The sequence below is a fragment of the Colius striatus genome, chromosome 2 (assembly GCF_028858725.1).
Source record: "Colius striatus isolate bColStr4 chromosome 2, bColStr4.1.hap1, whole genome shotgun sequence".
Classification (NCBI taxonomy): Eukaryota; Metazoa; Chordata; class Aves; order Coliiformes; family Coliidae; genus Colius; species Colius striatus.
The window spans coordinates 87186487-87204688 of NC_084760.1; the positions used below are offsets into that span (position 1 = coordinate 87186487).

General features: G+C 39.3%; 1 protein-coding gene across 1 annotated transcript in view; it reads right to left on the reverse strand.

Annotated features, from left to right (window-relative positions):
- Positions 1-18202, reverse strand: part of KCNH1 (potassium voltage-gated channel subfamily H member 1) — a 181514-nt gene that overhangs the window by 56245 nt on the left and 107067 nt on the right. The window contains exon 10 of the mRNA XM_061991377.1: positions 17059-17255. Within this exon, the coding sequence (XP_061847361.1) occupies positions 17059-17255 (197 nt within the window). The remainder of the gene's footprint in view (positions 1-17058; positions 17256-18202) is intronic.

The following is an 18202-nucleotide window of genomic DNA, read 5'->3' on the forward strand; positions in this document are numbered from 1 at the left end:
GGCATGTCAACCTCACAGCCCAAGAGTCCTGCCAATAGCTATATAGCACCTGCTGAAAGCGCTCCTGTCCCCAGTACACAGAGATCTAAATGGAAAGAAATGGCTTTGTATTTTGGGGAAGGCTACAGCAACTTGCCATAAAGCAAGACAGCTTTAAACAGACCACCTGCACCCTTAGCACCTGGCTAAGCACATCAAATGGCTTATCAGCATGCAATCCTGCTCCATGCCTTGCTGCCTAGTCCCACTGAGCAGAGAGTTGCATAATGATCCAAAAATAGATCACTAAAATACGAAAATTATTAGACATACCTAATAATAATCCCTGCAGCTACAACATTTTTCATAGCAGGCAATTGGCTGGCAGGTTACACAATTTAACATCCAAGACATAAGTGTGAGCAAAAGAGAAGGAAGTTATAAGCACATTAGTCAAAAAGCCCCCCAGATTCAGGCAGTGTGCAGTTCATTACCAAGATACAGCAAATGGATCTTCAAAAACTGTGCAACTTTGGAACAAGTAACAGTTTTCTTTTCCTACTCATAAATGAAGACATCATCCAATTAATTAAATTTCTCATGACAGAAAAAACACACTTTTTGTTGTTTAAAAAAAACAGCGTTAATATGAATAACGTAAACTAGATTTAGCAGTCCAGGATTTCACTCAAATTTTGTAAAAATCAGGAGAAATATCAAATAACATGTCCTGTGAAACACCAAGACTGGAATAGTCTTTCATTTTCTCTTTTTCTTAAAAAGAGAAAACCCATTGGATTGACACTGTGTTGTCTGTTGATCTTGACATTGTCATACTTGTAACACTCTTGAAACATGAGAGGAAACAGTTTGTCTTTTAAAAGACAGAAGTAATTCCATTGAACAAACTTTTAGTCCTTCTCTCCTAGGGAAAAAAAGACGTACTGCCCACAAGACATATCTCATCAAGAAAATGTAATTATGTGTAATATTAGATGGGGCTCAACTTTGCTTTTAAGAAGCTATTAACATTTGCTGTTCTCAGTGCACAGCCTCTACTGCTTCAGCATAAGCAAACTAAGAAACCCTACCAAAATAAACCAGTATACCCAACATACATTTCCCTTTCTGAGGAAGAGAAATGAGAAAGAGTAAACTATATATGGCAGATGTTCAGATGATAGTGCTTTTGCTTTATTCCTCACCAGAAGACACTGAGGTAACATAGTGATCAAGGCAGGATGAGAGCCTGGATTAAACTGAATAGAACTGAAGGGGAAAAGAAAGTAAATGCACTGTTGCTATTTTAGTGGTACAAGGACTAAAACTAACTAGGTGAAAAGAAGTTATTAGTAGTACTTTTAGAGTATCAGGAAAGCAAGAGGTCTGCCTTTAAAGGTCTTGTCTTATCTTAGAGTGCATGAAGCGAGCCAGCTAAGCACTCATGATTACTCAAGGGACTTAGGTTAGTGGTTCACTCACCTGAAGCTCCCACGCTTCTGTGAAAAGCTGCTGACTGCTTACTAAGGACTAAGAACCATATGAAGGAGAGTGATTCAAAGTATCACATTCAGTCATCAAAGCACTTATCTCAACAATGGCCTTTTCGAAACAGTTAGATTTTAAACTTAGACTCTAGCAGTCTTCCAAAGTCCTTGCTCCAATCTCACCTCATGGTTCGTGCATGCAGATTCCCACTTAAAGGAGGTAAGAAAAACCCTCAGCATTGTGCATTAAATAGCTTTCTGGAGACAAGCTGTAGCCCTGTAACTCAGGTTGCAGGGAGGAGATGCTCTCTGGGAAGCACAAGATTCAAGGGAAAACAAAGCAGGAGCTCCTGCCTGGATGGCAGCACTAGAATCATAATCAAGGAAATAAAACAAGCTTGATGGAACCCTAACAAACGTGAGCCAATGTATTTCAGGCTTGTCTGCAATCAGGAAAGGCAGAGACACTTTACCAATGCCCAATAAAAAGAGCAGTTTAATTTCCAAGGTCTAGCAAGCAGCTTGTTCCAAATCTGTTGTTTGCTCCATTGGAGTATAAAACAAAATCAAAATTAAGTCATTTGTCTGTTTCCCTAAATCACTTAGGATGCCTAATAGCAATTGAACTTTTATAATAGTAAACAAAGAATATTTGCATTGCAAAACAATCTTTACCAATTAATACTAATGTTATTAAAGAAAGTCTTTCTGAGATATTTTATTGTTCACTCTCTTTATACAGTTAAGTGCAAATTACAATATCTATACCCTAAAGAAAAAATAAAATGGGAAGCTTTCTAATGCAATGATGACTAGAATGTCCTAAGATAATCATGTGGGTACAAAAGAGCCACTGATTTAGCAAAAGCCAAATAGTGAGTAACATTAGCTACACTGCATCCACTACATAGGTGATTTGTTTAGCTTATTATCACTTTGTTAAAAGACTTCACACCTTAATCCCATCTGGTCACTCTTGCTTTACTGACCATGCAAAGAGTTGATTCAGCATGTACAAAAATAAAGGGACTAGAAACACCTGGTTAAAGAAGGATAAGGAAGTTCTTCAGTAGAAGCATTCTCCACTGACATTAGATCCATTTTAGGAGACTCCCAGACATAACTGCTTCTATCTTGTTTGTTTGTTTGTTGTACAACTCTATGAACCACAAAATATCCTGCATTAAACTGTGCTGGAATTCAAAGCAAAAGATGTTTTCAACAGTTTGTCCTAGAAACCTGCAAAGAGCTCAGAAGAACAGTAATCTTCTTTTAAAAAAGCTTATTTTCTTACAGATCAATTAACATTGAAACTCCTACAGAAAAATTAACAATATTCAGTGTCACATTAGCCTTTCAGAACTTTCCTGTACTGTATAGTTAAGATAGCCTCAGGTTGGAGCATGAATGGTGTCTTCTCTGCTGCGACCTGGCCTGGTGTCTCTGGCAGGCTCTAGCTGGTCTTCAGTAGATCCTTGACGTGGCCATAGATACCACCATCCCTTGCAGCTATGCCAACTTAGTCTTTAATGTATACATTGTTTGTCCACACCATGCACACTCTCATAATACAACACAGTCCTATGGAAGTGGTTCTGCCTAGCTTTGCTACCTGTCAGCCTCTGTTCAGGCAAGGGGAGGAGAATGGAGAAAAAATATCAGAAAGAGAGATCTAGATCTAGATCTCTGAGAGCCTCCCCCATCTGCCTACCTGAGCCCACCAGGGACCATACTCAAAAAGCCAACCCCCACTGACCTCTAGGTGCTTGTCCCAGCAGACCTATTTGCTCATATGGGGCAGAACATCCTCTCACCCTTTTTCCTCAGGCTCTTGCATCCAGCACTGTCTCCTCAGAAGGTGCTTTCACAACTCAGCAATATGACATGTCTCAGAGCAGGAGAAATATCTGTTGTCAGAATGGATAGGGCTGGCCCAGGTTACCTTCAAAGGCTGCTCAGAAGGTGTGGAGCCCACCTGCTGGTGGGCAAAACCACGCAAAACACACACACAGAGTAAATCTCAAAGGAAAGTGTGAGCTGGTTCGGGCAGGGGTAGGCAGTGTGGTACGCTGAGACTAGCTTGGCACATCCCAAGAACACATACATGGTTGCTAAGTGAGTCTGGGTAGCCTGACAAACCCACATTCGGCACTTATCCAGCAACCGTGGAGCAGCATCCTCCAACTTCATCACAAGTCGTTTCTCTAAGGTGGGAGAGCTGCAGGATGCAACTATTATATCTCTTTTGGTCCTTAAAGCAGCATTGTCAATGATGGTCACATGGAAGGAGCAGGTGTAACAGGATCAATTGCGCATCATTTAGGTTACCATGTGGAAATACTAATTAAGATTGCTTTTGACAATCACCATGGCACAGGCCCAGAAGTACAACCTTCCCTGTGACAGAGGTGGGCTCTATATCCATGTCACACAGCTTTTGAAGAAGTATGTTGGGTACTTATAAATCTTATAAAAATGAAGAAATCAAACCCCACATGAGATCTCTGGATGAAGTGCTCCATTTGTGTACCTTAAAATATTCAGTAAGCAAATTGCAACATGTCATAAAATTACAATATTATAAAAGGTAATCTAGTAGGGGCTTTAGAGTTCTACAAAGTATGTGTTTCTGAACAGCTCCATGGTGTCGATGAATGTCCCCACAGAAAGAGACTCAACGACTCCTCTGGGCAGCCTGTTCCAGTGCTCCATTGCCCTTACAGTGAGGAAATGTTTCCTTGTATTTCTTTGGAATCTCTTATGTGCCAGTGTGATCTACTCTAGGTGGTCCTGCTCTGGCAGGGGGTTGGACTAGATGATTTTTTGAGGTCCCTTCCAGTCCTTGAGATTCTGTGATAGATTTTCAGAGAGCACAATAAGAAACATCTCCTCAGTATTTTTGACGTTATGCCTTCGTATCAGTAACAAATATGCTAAATATCAGAAAAATAAAAGAACAATACCAAATTTAGGCAAACCATCATAAATTTCTGAAATATACTACAAAGCAGGAGCCAAAAGCTCCCTGTATGGCTGCCTCTGTGTTACAAGATAGTTTAGATATGATTGATGAAGGTAATTTATGAACTGTCCTGATTGTCAAAAGCAAATCACAGTTTTGAGTGTTACCGATAAATGATGTCACTATGCTCTTACATTAAAGGACAGATGTGTTCTCAAATGACGTCACAAATAAAAACTTTTCTTTATTACTTCTTCCACTTACTCCAATGAATGTGACATTGGACTAAATTAGATGATATTACTGGTCTCTTCCAACCCCTTCATTCTGTGATTCCATGCAAGTGTGAATCTCCTCTTTCAAAATGGGCACAGGATAATCACTGAAAGCATGTAGGCTATTGAATTACCCAATACCACTTTTATTCTTACGAGACTTGCTGCTTGAGCAATTTGAAAAATGCAGACAAGAGAAATTAAAGGCTGATAATATGTTTCTAGACTATACCAAAGCCAATGTCCATTTGATGTAGTTAATGCTAATTTCTTCTGCTGCTGTTGCTTTGTTCATGTCAGTATGAACAAAGGTTACAACACTGGCTCAGATGGGATTCACCCAAGGGTGCTGAGGGAGCTGGCAGAAGTGCTCACTAGCCACTTTCCATCATCTACCAGCAGTTCTGACTCACCGGGGAGGTCCCATTGGGCTAGAGGTTGGCAACTGTGACACCCATCTACAAGAAGAGCTGTAAGGAGGATCCTGGGAACTACAGGCCTATCAGACTGACCTCAGTGCTGGGGAAGGATATGAAACTTTCTTGAGCACCACTGAGAGGCACATACAAGACAACCAAAGGCTCAGAGACAGTCAATATGGCTTTATGAAGGGCAGGTCCTGCTTGACTAACCTGATAGTTTTCTACAATAAGATGAACCACTTAGTGGATGAAGGGAACACTCTGAATGTGGTCTTCCTGAATTTCAGTAAAGCCTTTAACATAGTCTCCTACAACATCCTCCTGGAGAAACTATCTGCCCACAGTTTGGATGGACGTACTCTGAGATGGGTGAAAAACTGGCTGGATGGCTGTCACAGAGAGTGGTAGTGAGTAGAGTTAAATCCAGTTGGCAGCCAGTCATCAGTGGTGTTCCCGAGGGCTCAGTGCTGGGGCCTGTTCCGTTTAATATCTTTATCAATGAGCTGGATGAGAGGATCAAGTGCACACTCACTAAGTTTGCTACCAACACCAAGCTGGGCGGGTGTGTAGATCTGCTTTAGAGCAGGAAGGCTCTTCAGAGGGACTTGGACAGGTTGAGGCCAACTGTATGAAGTTCAACTAGGCCCAAGTGCCAGGCCTTGCCCTTAAGCCACAACACCCTCATGCAGCAGTACATGCTTGGGGCACGGAGCTTTTCTAGAAAGCTGCCTAGCAGAAAAACATCTGTGGGTGTTAGTTGACAGCTGCCTGAACATGAGCCAGCAGTGGGCTCAGGTGGCTAAGAAGGCCAATGGTGCTGGTCTGTATCAGAAATAGTGTGATCAGTAGGACTAGGGAAGTGACTGACCCCTTGTACTCGGTGCTGGTGAGGCCGCACCTCAAATAACTGTGTACATTTCTGGGCCACTCACTACAAGAAGGACATGGAGGTGCTGGAGTATGTCCAGAAATGGGCAATCAAGCTGGTGAAGGGTCTAGAGAACAAGTCTCATGAGGAGCAGCTGAGGGACTTGAGGATATTTAGCCTAGAGGAGGCTGAGGGGACATATGATCACTCTCTACTACTTCCTGAAAGAAGGTCGTAATGAGGTGAAGGTTGGTCTCTTCTCTCCAGTAATGAATTATAGGACAGGAAGAAATGGGCTCAAGTTGTGCCAGAAGAGGTTTAGATTGGATATTAGGAAGAACTTACCTCATTGAGAGGTTTGTTAAACAGTGGAACAGGCTGCGCAGGGAGGTGGTGAAATCATTGTTCCTGGATATTAAAAAGACATGTAGATGAGGTGCTGAGGGACATAGTTGGGCTTTGGGCATTGGGCTTTGCAGTGTGAGGTTAGTGGTTGGACTCAATGATCTTAAAGGTCTTTTTCAGTCAAAATGATTCTATGATCCTTGTATTTCATCTCTAGCCTAAACCATCTGATCAACCATGTGACAGAAGTCAAGAGCAATTTTAGTTTTATCAACTAAGATAAAAACTGGCCATAAATATGATCTTTCCTATTACTGTGAAACCTTGGAAAACAACAAATTGCCCATCCCATTATTTAGAGGAAGACTGTAATGTGCCTCACTTCTGCAACGGTGCAAAGAATGCTGGAGCTTGCATAATATTCAAATGTTGTCCAAAAACCAGATATTAACTTTGAAGACTGGAGACACAGATTTATCCATTCTGGTCACATTGAGTATACTATTAACTCTTTAAAATAATAATGTCCTGAGGTTTTTTTTTTCTTGTGGGGGGAAGTGTTTGGGTTTTGTTTGGTGTTTTTAAAAAAATCATCCAATGATTTGTTTACAGTTTTCAAAATCATACAATGTGTCACAAAATTCTTTTGGCTGACATTTTCTTGGATTCTCTGATGTCAGCTGTGTAAATGAATCACAAAATTTTATTGTGTGGTATATTTATTACAGAACACATGGGAGAACTGACCAAGCATGAAGTTTATCAGGATGGTGGAAGCACATCCTTTGAAATTTTAAGACGAAGGCATAGTACCTTCAGATTAATTGTGAGAAAAGGCCAAGTTGAACTGGCTGCAAGATTTCCTGTGACACATGCTGAAGACCTGGTGTAGATGTGGTTTGGCAAAGTGTTTTCCTTTCTGCATATGAAAAAGACCTCAGAAGATGATGGCAAAAAGAAGAAACATCTACATATACAGTAACAATATCACATAGTATTCAAGTCTCAAATATTACTTCAATTAGATGTCAGGTTTTCACATTCATAATGCTGTACTAATGAAAATGGATTTAGACAGCTTATGTCCTGATAAAAATCCAGTGAAAAGATTGTTCAGTTTCACAGGTGCATAGAGAGACAATGGAATTGGACCTGTAGTTAATTAAGATCACTTCATGTCCAGCTGCAGTTGTTTGTGGATAGCATTATTCCCCCTCCAAGTCCTATATGGACAGCATTTCAGGACTGATTATACTCAGATTAGCTTAGCACTCTATGGTCCTGCTTCAGCTGAGGGAGATATTACTGAACTTGGTATATACGTGCCCTTGAAAAAGATAGTGAAGTTCACACCTCATTTTGGAATGTAATAGGTACAAAATGAATGACCAAAAAGAACTGATAGCAAGAGGGAGAATACTGACGGTATTTTCAATTGGAGCTGAGTGCAAGTTGCCTTTGTAGTTCACTAATTTATGAGAATTACTCTAAAAACACTTAGTATCTTCATTGGCTTTAATATTTTCCACCAGTGTCACATATCACATTTATGTTTGAAAACTTGAATCCAAACAGGTGATTGACATGATAATGCACATCCTTTTGAGGCAGGAATCATATATCGTTTGAGGGAAAACACAGTTGACTGCTGCAAAAATAATCCCAAATAAAGAGGGGCTGATTCACGGTCCTCCTTTCAAAGTATTTCTATGAGTCCTTATAGTGAACCACAGCCCAATAAAACGTCCTCTTTGCCACTTGACTTTAGCTGTGGCAATAGTCAGTAGCTACCGTCACAGGAGGTGATTGGCAAGGTGCTCTATCAAGTTTTGTTTGCAATTGGTTCATTCCCATGATGGTAAAGCTTACTTGATTTCAAACTCAAAAACTTTCACAAGGCCACACCTAGTAGTTACTCCACTTCACATTCAGCAGTCAAACACTTCAATACCACACTGGAATGGGCAGCAGCCTGTAAAGCAGGTTGGCATCAGACACCAGTCAGCTGTATGACTTTCTTGCAGCAGGCTTGAGACTAAGGAATGTGGTATGCTCCTGGTTGTATACCCCCCACGCTCCCCCAGCAAGATACTTGAAGGCAACTAGAGGGCTGACTGTCAAGAATGGATGCAGGAAAAACATCAGTTATCTAAACATGTAAGACAGTTTGACACAAATACTGTGGGCAGCTCCTAGTGTTCAATAAATCAAGCTGGGAAACTTGCTTTGTTTCAAACACAATCTTTTGTCACATTTAAGGCAAGCTACTTTTATGCCCATGATGGTGGATATCAAGCAGAGTCCTTGGAAGAGCTGTGGAGACTCAGCTCAGGTATGCAAAGACAAAAAGAATCTCCTTTGTCTCATCATGCTCATAGTTGTTTCAACATTTAAGCAAGTAAAAAGAGGATCTATAGGCATGGTTTGGTCTGGAGCAGAGATCACAAAACCTCTAAACAACATTAGTAGTAGCCTCCAGAATTTTATTCTCTTTTCTATAGGGGGTGGTTATTTCAGCTTTCATTGAAGAGCTGAAGAAAGGACCAATCTGATCACTTGGATTTGATTGTTTAAAGTTGTAGGTATGCCATTGTAACTTAGCCTTCTTACTGCACAGGTATCTACATACTTCTTCACAGAGTGACTTCAATGGGTTGAGTGTTTGGAGCCGTTGTCCAATGAGTTTGCCTTTTAGCAACCTTACAAAAGACCAGAAGATCAAAGCTGTCATGCCAGGAAATTGCATCCTTTTACTAAGAGTTTGTATAGAGTCAGTTGCTTCCCAGACCACAGACACCAGACTGTGTTTTCAGAGGGAGGAAAAAAAAATCAGGAGGGTATTAAGTCACTGTTTTTTGCTTGGTCAGGAATGCTTCAGTGTATGAAACATCCCAGTGTATCAGCAAATACTATCAACAGGGCACAGAGGTTACCAAGACATTGACACAATTAGTGCAGCTAAAATGAAAGATAAAACATGGTGGATACAGGCAAAAAAAGTCTGGGCCACAGCATTTGTATATTAGAAAAGGTGCATAATATTTGACTTACTTGAGAAACTCAGAAATAGGTCAGCCATTATACATATTTATACACATGTACACACATATGGTGACAGGCACAAAGTGAAAAAAAACCCAAAATTTTGTTATAATTAGAAACACAGATTTCGAAACTCTGGCCATTCAGTCATGTTACTATGTCAAAGATAAGATTTCAAGCTTTGGAGAAAGGGTAGGAACTCTTTGAATTTACACAGAACATCGCCTTCCTCTTTGCTAGCATGGTCAAAAGGTGGACTAAGGCACAGCAGTAGACTTAACTGTGAGCAGGTGGCAGTGCACCACACATGTACTGAAAACAAGAATAACACGCTACACAGACAAGCTGCTCCTCGGCCTCCCTTGAGTATTACCATTACACATCTATTTATCAGTCAACACAATGGTAAGAAAAACACGACTTTAAACTAAGGACTGATCCTCCCTACCGTAAAAATATTAGTGAGCATTTCACTGTTTTCACAATGAAGACCCGATTCCCAGACTGCATGAGAGCAGTTACACTGTTTCTTGGATCATCGTCTCCCATCCCTAGTGGTGGGCCAACATTTAGAATTTCCCTATTTTAAATAGGCTTAGGGGAGCTCTTCTAGGAAATTCTCATTCACATGAAGTAACTTTTATGTATATTAAAATATATAAAAATGCCTTAGCCTACATGGGTTTAGGAGGGTAGAAATCCAAGTAATGTGTTTCTTCTGTTGGGATAAACAAGCTGGTGAGGGTGGTTGTGCATGTTAAAAAAGGATTTTGTCTCATATTTATTGTTAACTTTCTAAAGCTCATCTGAAGATAGCTTCACAAAAGCCAAATATGCTCTTTAAAAAAAAAAGACTAAAATAGCTTCAAAACATATTCTTTTAAATTCACCACCAATCTTGTTAACTGTATTTTTTCATCTACTCCAAATAGCTTTACCATATATGGAAAGACTTTATGAACAGTACAGATTTTGAAAAGGTCAGATTTTTTTCCTGTTATAGTTAAGTCTGAGTATTTTATGGGTCACTGAGGAAAAGAAAAAAACATTCAAAAACCAATTCTAGCAGGCCTACTCGAAGTGTGATAAATTAAAAAAACATCTATCCTGATTCTGGATTAATGAATTAAGTGCTTAACCTCAATTTCAGGACAACCAAAACTTGTTCCATTTGCCGTATCTTTTTTCCTAAGTACTGACATATAATTGGTACGTCTTTCACTGTCACAACATTGATACACTTTCCCACACGTAGAAAACACATTGGGAAATAGCTAAAATTCTGATTTTATAAATTTAGCCTGTACAAATTTCATTTCTAATTCAGTGATCAGAATGCAAAAGATTGTTAAGTATCGTTAACAATCAACACAGTAGAACCTATAAATCTACAGTAGCACAGAACAGGAAACATTCTCTTCCTGAAGATACTTCAAGGCAGTTGTGGTTTTAGTATCAGCTTCATAAAAGAAACAAAATTCTTCTATTTTAAGAAGAATTGTATTTCAAAATTTACCCTTACCACTCTTCCATCAATTTATTTTCTTGGTGGTTACTAACACCTACTGATTACCTTTAGTGTTATTTACTAGTGAATGACCTATCAGAATTTCAACAACTTAACATTCCTTTGGGGAAATACACATCCTGTTTTGTGTAGTATAATAAGCTATTTCTTTGTAACAATTGTACAGACATTATACTAGAGCACTAATGCAAGAAAAATTGCTCATTATTCATAGTAGGAGAAGGCGTCTCAAACAAGTGATGAATTCATCAAATCGGTTTAGAAGGAATTAGTCATTTAAGAGCATTTTAAAGAAACATTATGCTATTTACTCACATAGATGAACCTAAGTTACAGTTAAAATTTGCATGAAAATGTATAATGTACTGAATACAAGCAACAAAAACGTTTTGTTGTCTGTATTGGGTTCAGGTAGCAAAGATTTGATAACAAGAGGACTACAGAAGTGGCTTCTGAGAGAAGACACCAGAAATTTGCCCCATGTTCGACAGAGTCTGCTTTAGTCATCTCCAAGACAGACCAACTGCTGGCCAAAGCCGAGCCAATCAGCGATGTTAGTAGCTCCTCTGTGACAACATATTTAAAAAGGGGTAAAAACCACTACACAATAGCAGCTGAGAGAGAGAAGTGAGAATACGTGAAAGAAACAACTCTGCAGACACCAAAGTCAGTGAAGAGGAAGCGGTGTGAGATGCTCCAAATGCTGGAGCCGACATTGCCCTGCAGCCCATGGAGATCCACACTGGAGGAGATATACACCCTGCAGCCTGTTGAGAAGAGCCCATGTAGGAGCTTCTTTTGGCAGGACTTGCAGCCTCATGGAGGGACTCACATTGGAGCAGATTTTTCCTGAAACACTGCACCTCAAGGAAAAGACACACACTGAAACAGTTCTTGAAGGACTGTAGCCCATGAGAAAGACCCACATTGGAGAAGTCTGTGAAGGACTGTCCCACAAGAGGGATCCCACACTGCAGCACAGGAACAGTGACCACAGCTCCCATTCCTCAATCCCCTGCACTGCTCAAGGGGAAGAGGTAGAAGATTTGAGCCTGCAAAGAAGGGAGGGGTGGGAGGAAGGTATTTTTTTAGATTTGTTCTTACTTGTCATTATCCTACTCTAATTAATTGGTAATTAATTAAATTTATTTCCCTAAGTCAAGTTTGTTTTGCCCATGATGGTAATTGGCAAGTGATCTCCTTGTCCCTATCTTGATCCACAAGCTGTTCATCTTCTTTCTCTCCCCTTGTCCCGCCAAGAACGAGAAGCAATAGTGCAGGTTGGAGAGCATGTAGCAATCAGGCAAGGTCAACCCACCACATTGTCTTAGAACTTAGTAAATTACATCTTCCCTTGTACATACATGTTTCCACTATGTCAAGCATTAAATCCCTCTTCCCACAGGACTTACAAGATTGTTTAGGTAAGTATAAACACAGGAGACAGAAGGAGACTGTCAGTTTGTCCATTCTGAAATCCATCATGGAATGGACCAATATTCTAAAACTAAAACTTTTCACTCTTGTCATTTTAAGAAAGCTTGTTAAAATCTTCCAGCAGTTCAGCCTTCTAAACCAGAAAGGATTCTGGGATACTGTTTTGAACCTGTATCATGAAAAAGAATTGGAAAACTTGTCATGTGGAAAGGCAGAATACAAGGCCATGGATAGCCTCTCTGAAAACAACCTGCTGCCAAGCCCCTTGAGATTTAAAATCAAGGCTTGAAGCACTCCTAGCTGAAATGTTTGATCTGAGAGAGGTTCTCTCTCTAGTTAGGGCCTACAGTATCAAAAGAAGAAAGGTGAAACTAATGCTGAAGAGGACAGCCCAACTGTATTTAAAATTTGCTTTTAGAAAGAGGTGATAGGAGCCCTGTTCACTGGCACAATTGGAATGGAATCAAATAAGCACACCACCACATGTACAAAAGCAAGCAATCCTATACCAGCAGAGAGATAAACTACTCCTTTGCAACCAGAGTTCTCTAAAGAAATATACTCTGACTAGGAACTTTGGCTTTAAAACACTAAATCATGCTTGCTTTGTAAAAATGTAGAGAGGTTTTTGCCATTTCCTTCAGTCTTACAAAATCTCAAATAACATATCTACATCCTACTGCATTCCTTCTTTTATTCCAGGACACAAATTTCAGCTTTCTGAAAAAGCTACTTGCACTTTCTATCATGATACTCCAAAGCATTCAGAATTAGTCATTTAATCTCTATCTAGCCTAAAATGGCTTACTAGAGGAATCTCAGCTTAATAAATTATGCATAAGAATTCTCTTATGTAGCATGTGCCATCATTTCAGCTATAACATAATTTTCAGCTGCAGCAGAATCAACTGAGCAAATACACTGTGGTACAACCCAGTGTAAGTTAATATTGGTCACAAAACTCATACAGGTAGAAAGAAGCAACTGCCAAAGCCAGAACACTTGCAAGTGCTGCCAAAGGTCTTTCACATTCCTAAAGAAGGTGCCAGCAAACTCGCACCTCACTGCAAGCAAAAGACAATGACAAGTAGCTATTATGCAAGCTTCTCTCTTATTATGCTTCTACTAACCCAGAGCTATGAAGTCCAGACTGGAAATATATGTTTAAATATTTACTGGGGAAAAACAGACCTCCATCCAGACAGTGAATCCTGCTGCCCTCCAACCCTGCAATATTTCTCTTTCGACGAGCACACCCTTGATGTCACCTGATCATCCCACATACCCCCAGCGTCTACACTCCGGTTCCTCTCTGAGATTCCAAAAATGGAGTCAAACATCAAGTTAACCTGCTTTAATTTCACAACATTGTTATAGTAGGAAGTGTTCTGGGAAATGCACTGTCAGCTTCCTTTCAGCTGCAAAGCCCTGGAGTTTGACATACAGCCACCTGCAGTCACAGACTGCAGCTCCAGTTTCTTAATATGTTGGAGAGAGAAAGGCAGCAGCTGATTCTCCCCCTGCTTTCAGTTAAATGAACATTTCCATGACTGGCAGCAAAAAGAGTTAATTAAAGGTCTCCCTTCTCTTTTCCTTTAGGAAAAATAAAAAGTCTTCTAAACCTGAGCTCCAGCCAAAGGTAACTAGACAGCTAATAACTTCAGGAGGGATTTTAGTCACTTGAGGAAACTGCTCAGGCAATCACCTGACAGTGAGCTGACAGTTTTAGGAAAGAGGATATTTCACTGATGTTTGTCAAGAAAGTGAGTGAAAAGAATTTTTTCACAGCACAGACACGGACAGCTACAGCATGCCAGGGACAGAGGACTGAGAGCATTTCCCCTTGGCCACTAAATCCTCAGATGTCACACGTAGTAGCATTTCATAACTGCAGTCACGTTCTAGGGAGGGCACAAAGGAGACACACAGACAGAAGCATCCTGCCCTCCTAGCTCAGCTCAAAGCAAATTCAAGACCAGTAGGAAGAGCAGCACAAGGAATGGAGGTAAAATGCTTTTACATTGCCTAAATCCAGCTCTAGAGTTAGTTAAGGTCAAGACCAATTGGTTTGGTACTTTACAATGTGACTGTATGTCTGCTTAGTTCTGTCACAGCTGTTAGCAACTGGACCCAGACCCCAGAAGGTGTGGGGAACATCTGTAAGGTCAGCACTGCTCACTGGTACTGAAGGGTCTAGGACAGGGAGTCTCATCCATCTGCATGAGTAAGGGATCACTGCAGGGGACACAGCAGCCAAGTAATATGTGAACATTGTGAAAGAGTGCTAAAGCTTACTTACGCTCTGTGAAACTTGGCTAGAAAGCACCCTGCACTAGGCAGTGAGACTCAGCACCATGGTCAAGTGAAGGCATACGCACCCTGGAGATGGGGACACCTCAAAGGAATAACCAAGTCTAAAAATATGTTCATGAGAGCCTTCAGCCAAAAAATCCCTGAAGCTGCTTTTTCATGTATTTGCAATGTGTATGAATATATTTGGGATAAATATACAGTATCTACACTTCAACTAGTTGAACACTTTTGGAGCCAGAGATGAAAGTGTTTATTGAAATGAAAAGTCTAATTCTCATATTTATATTCCAAAGAATATGAAATAGATCACAAACGTAACTCACAGAAGGTACCAGTTCATCTGAATTCTACAGAATTTCATTTGCAGAAATAGACTGGGAGAAGTGTTAGAAGCAACCGGCTGGGGAGCTATTTCTATAAAGATTCATATATATTTAAAGTAGATTAAGTTTCAGACTCTAAAAAGTTGCCTTTTAACGTGCATTATCTCCAGTCTCTAAACTATCACACTTTCTATGCATTTCCAAAAGCACACATTATTTACATTATTTAACATTTCCATCCCCATTGCAATCATCCTTCTTTCAATAAAATAAATAAAATTGCAGTCTGTTAACCTGGAGCCATCAAACTTTCACTTCCATTATCAATGAATGATACTTTTATACTGACTGCAACTGAATTAAAATCCAATTATTTGAATAACTGCATGGAAATTGCTATCATATAACGCACCTTTTTATTAAGAACATTTTGTGTAGAAAAATGATAGCACAGGAATTATGAGACTGTGGTCAAAAAGTGTTTTATAACCTCGGCAAGGACAAGTTACACTAATGAATGTGGAGGGAAAGTGTCACTTCTGGAGTAGGTATTTGATTCTCAAAGTGGGGCTTTTGACTCTGAGCAGATCCAAAATGATGTGACTCTGTTAGCCTTACTATGAGTTTGGTATTTCTACGGATGTTGAAAAACAGTAGTCCTGTATTCTTAGATCATCTTACTGTATCAGTCACAATGTTATTTTAAAATATGCCAGTCAGTAAATACCAATGCCTTAGGTGATCTCAATAACAATTTCGTTCATTTCTTATATTTCTTACATTAATTAACACCAGATAAGTGGCTGGTTTTTAAACTTAGCTTCCAATGGAACATCTGAATCTTCTTGCAAAGATATATCTTCTTCTTCTCCTGCAGGAACTAAATATATTTTGAAAAAAAAAAGGTTCTATGACAAAATCCTCAAGTATAAATTTGCTTCTTAGTTTTTAATTACATCAGTCTTCTACCAGAGCTTTGATTTAATTGACCAAAGTGTGGGGGCCACATTTCTCTTTGTCTAATACTGAAAAGCTGAAGTCTTTGCTGTTGATAACATGCAGATAGAAAATATCATCACACAATTCCAACTTTAGTATTCCAGCTCCAGGTACAAAAACCTCCAAACCCTAAACAAAACAGAAAATCAATACTCTAGGCTTAAAGTCTAATTTTACAAAACGGACTTCAAAGATGAAAATGTTTCTATTTTTTCAGGTGTAATTATCTAAGACTTGGTACCTGGAAGTTATCATGGAGAAATGTTTCTAGGAATAAAAAATCTGCCATCAAACAGGTTTCTTTAGCTGATCTCAGGTATCTTTATATCATAATACTTTAAAGTAAGTATAGGCGCTCAAATGTATTTATTTTCAATGATACATTGTTGTCTTCTAAATTGCATTCATAAACTATATCAACTGAATTATACCTGCTACAGTTTTAACAAATTCTTAGGAAGTGGTACACTGAAGATCACATAGAGAATTTAAAATGGAATTACACTGATTTCAACTTGAACTGGCACACAGGAAGAAATGAGAGACAAAAAAAAATCAGTAATAAGAAAATGGAAACATTATACATAAGCAAAGTAGTTCCAAAATGTGATTGATTCTAAAAGAAACAACTCTTAATATAATCAGTCATGTTCATATTACTTTTCCATTACTGTCATTGACTTTTGTTCCATATAGTAGATTTCATGCCTTTCCTTCCACTTTCCTTGTAACTTTAGGCAACACTCCTAACACCTTTTTAGCTGCTTTACAAGCTGAAATTGCAGAAAGCAGTGAACATTATCCCAAGCGTGTGACAGTTCACAAACATGTCCACTTGGTAGAAACGTAAAATACTTTCACATATACACAGCCCAGCTCCCTGTAAAACTAGCACTGGAATAAATACTTATGGCCTTTTGACGCTACACACTTGGAGGGTCTCTTAGGCAAGCTCTGAAAAAATCTTCTTATGAGAGGCTATGAAGAACACCAGAATTCAAGCAATTTAGTTTTTTCTCATCCAGACAGTCCTTAAAAGTTATTATTTACGTGTATCTTAAAATTTAAAGCTACTTACCCTTTTTCTCAAGTTGTAGGTCAAAATGAGATTTCTGGAGAAGGAGTGTGAAAAGGCTGTATAGAACTCCAGCACTTTCTGTAAGGCATCTCTCTTTATCACATGAAGATCACAGTAAGTCAATGCCCTTACATTAGCACAGGACTGGGCGAGGGTAGATTCCTTCCAGAAGACATCTCCAAAAACATCTCCTTTGCCTAGGGAAAAGCAGCAACATTGCTTTCAACAACGGTACTATTTCCACCAAAAACGTAAAAGAACATACATCTAATTTATATGCTCAAGGTTCTTTTTTATGTGCTCAGGGAAAAAAAATCTGTCTGGGGGAAAAAAAAAAAATATATATTTGAAATATTTAATTGATACCTTTTCTACTATCTTCTTATCAATTACAATAGCTCAGTAAAATTTCCTAAGAGCAAATCACAATAAAAAAGTGTTTCATGTGACAAGTCCCCTTTAAATACCAGTAAAAGTTCTTCTCGCAAAATCAAGTAACAAAGCACTACTATACGTCAGTATTAAAGTAAGTTTGCCCTACTTCACTAGTCTGACTTTACAACAGTACGAAAGAGCAGATATAACAACTCTGTTGGCTCTAATGCTTTTCTGCTGCTAAGTCTCAACAGAATTTTTCAATAGTTGTGCATGTGTACTGTCATGTAATCCAGTAGAGATTTAAGGTAATAGCATAGACTAAAACAAGAATAATATCAGTTAGTTATCACCAAGATGATACTAACAAAGCAAGAATATTTAGCTGTTATGCACTGGAAGAATTAAAAAACATGGCAAATTCCTACAAAGTTCCCATGTGCCTGTCTCTATGAACTTGAACCAGTCAGTGAAAGTTCAACTGAGGAATACCTCAGTGAGGACACTTGCACCTGTCTGGGCACTACAATGCAGGGCAAGTATATCAATATTTGCCAGAGGAGCAGCTCCCAGTCAGGATTTCACTGTTTACACCACATCTCAGGCTAGGCGAAAAAGGAGTGTTTAAAAGAAAGTTACAAGCTCCATTACAGAGTAATCATACAATCAGAGAATAGTAGGGGTTGGAAGGGACCTCTAGAAAACATGTAGTCCAACCCCGCGCTAAAGCAGGGTCACCTAGATCAGGGCACACAGGAACACATCCATG